The following is a 1614-nucleotide window of genomic DNA, read 5'->3' as shown; positions in this document are numbered from 1 at the left end:
TCTTTTTGATGAAGAAGAAGGGGGATGAAATGGGCGACTTCGATTCCCGTATATAGCCTTTCGCTAACTGCTCCTTTAGGAACTTGTCGAGTTCCTCCTGCTCATTGTTCGACAGGGGATACACCTTCGAGTGGAACATCGAATAGCCGGGCACTACTTCCATCATGTGATCATAAGGCTTCCTTTCGGGTAGCCGTTCTGATGCTTCTTTGGGGAAGACATTCAGGAACTCGTGGTATTGTTTAGGTACCGACTCCTCGGCGGTCTTGACGACCTTCTTTTTGATCTCCTCCTCAGCGAACAGCTGGGAGTACGTATGCCCTGCTGCGATGAACAGCTGAGGGGCGCCGGGAAGCGTGATACCTTGCTCCCAGGCTTCGATCAAATCGGCCTCATCCCACTCTACTTCCGTTGGATCTTCTTCGGGTTCGAAGTCCGGGAGTACCTTACTCCGGCAAGCGCCTATAACCGACCGTTTGGACTTCGGCGAACGCCTGCGCGCCGTGGGCCTGACCCCCGTATCACGCGCAGTCGCTGCTTGCTCCATCCAGCCAGTTCTTCTGGCACTGCACGTTTCAGGGCATCGTGACAACTTGAGGGAGCCTTTCTCCCAATCGATCTCGGGGTTGTGCTCGCGTAGCCAATCCAACCCAATGATCACATCCTCTGGACCGATGTCCGTGACCGTAAACACCGTCTTCTCGACGTGTTCTCCTATCTGCATCTGTAGCACTGCTACTTCCGAGATGCTTCCATCCTTGTTAAGGGTGCCGTTGATATTGTATAGCGGAATCGGTTCTTTTAGCTTCCGTGTCTGCACCTTATTCTCTACAATGAATCGCTTGTTGATAAACTTCGTGGTGGCTCCGCTGTCCACCATAGTGATTATGTCCTTGTGCCGTCTTTTTCCTTGGAGGCGCACCGGGATGTGGAAATGCTGGGACCCGTGGTCCAACTCGTACACATTTGCGGTCGCCAATACATTGTACAGATTATTACTACGTGGCCCGACGCGTGCGGCACGAAGTGCGGACCGGATCAAAAAGACTCCTCCTTCATCGCCCGATAGTGTTCGAGCTCCTCGCACATTGACTTCATCTGTGCTATCAAGTCCGCCAGCTCGAAACTTTCCGATTTCGCTGAAGCGGCGCTTGTACTTGCCGAGGATGAAGCGACAGGGGCGCTTGTCGCCACCTGGGTGGATCCCGAGGCAACCGTAGCCCGCGCGTTGGCGCGTTTTGTGTAAGGCTTGTCCTTACAATTGGGGCACTCGAATTGTCGGTACCCTTGCTTCCCACAGCCAAAACAACTGCCCGGGAAGTTTCCTTTTCCGACGGCCGCATTGATGCTGGCCGAAGCTGCATGCGACTGGGGTGCACCACCACGTGCCCCTCCGCGTCCTCGATCTCGGGCCGAGAAGAAGTTGTTCAACTCAGGTCGACGGGCCTGGCTGATGTCGAGGATCTGTTCGACCTCAGTGGCGCGCTTCTTAGCTTCTTGCCACATGGTGAAGGTTTCGAACTCGATCTTGCGGTAGACGCGGGAGGGGATGCCGCTCAGGTACTTGTCGCGTAGTTCCAGGTCCCCATACCCGGAACGGTCCGCCGGACCCTT

The 1614-nt window shown here is 55.1% G+C and overlaps 2 protein-coding genes across 2 annotated transcripts; both read right to left on the bottom strand.

The window, feature by feature from the left end:
• Positions 1-721: 721 nt before the first annotated feature.
• On the bottom strand, positions 722-880 carry POSPLADRAFT_1096631 (hypothetical protein; the record flags this gene model as incomplete). Its single annotated transcript, XM_024483135.1, has 1 exon — positions 722-880. A coding segment is annotated over one exon (159 nt), but the record flags the coding sequence as incomplete, so codon positions are not given.
• Positions 881-1038: 158 nt separating this feature from the next.
• Positions 1039-1614, bottom strand: POSPLADRAFT_1163680 (hypothetical protein; the record flags this gene model as incomplete). The annotated part of the gene is made up of 1 exon (XM_024487790.1): positions 1039-1614. A coding segment is annotated over one exon (576 nt), but the record flags the coding sequence as incomplete, so codon positions are not given.

Source organism: Postia placenta (assembly GCF_002117355.1).
Source record: "Postia placenta MAD-698-R-SB12 unplaced genomic scaffold POSPLAscaffold_476, whole genome shotgun sequence".
Classification (NCBI taxonomy): Eukaryota; Fungi; Basidiomycota; class Agaricomycetes; order Polyporales; family Adustoporiaceae; genus Rhodonia; species Rhodonia placenta.
The sequence above is the reverse complement of the archived record's forward strand: the minus strand, read 5'-3'. Positions and strand labels throughout refer to the sequence as shown.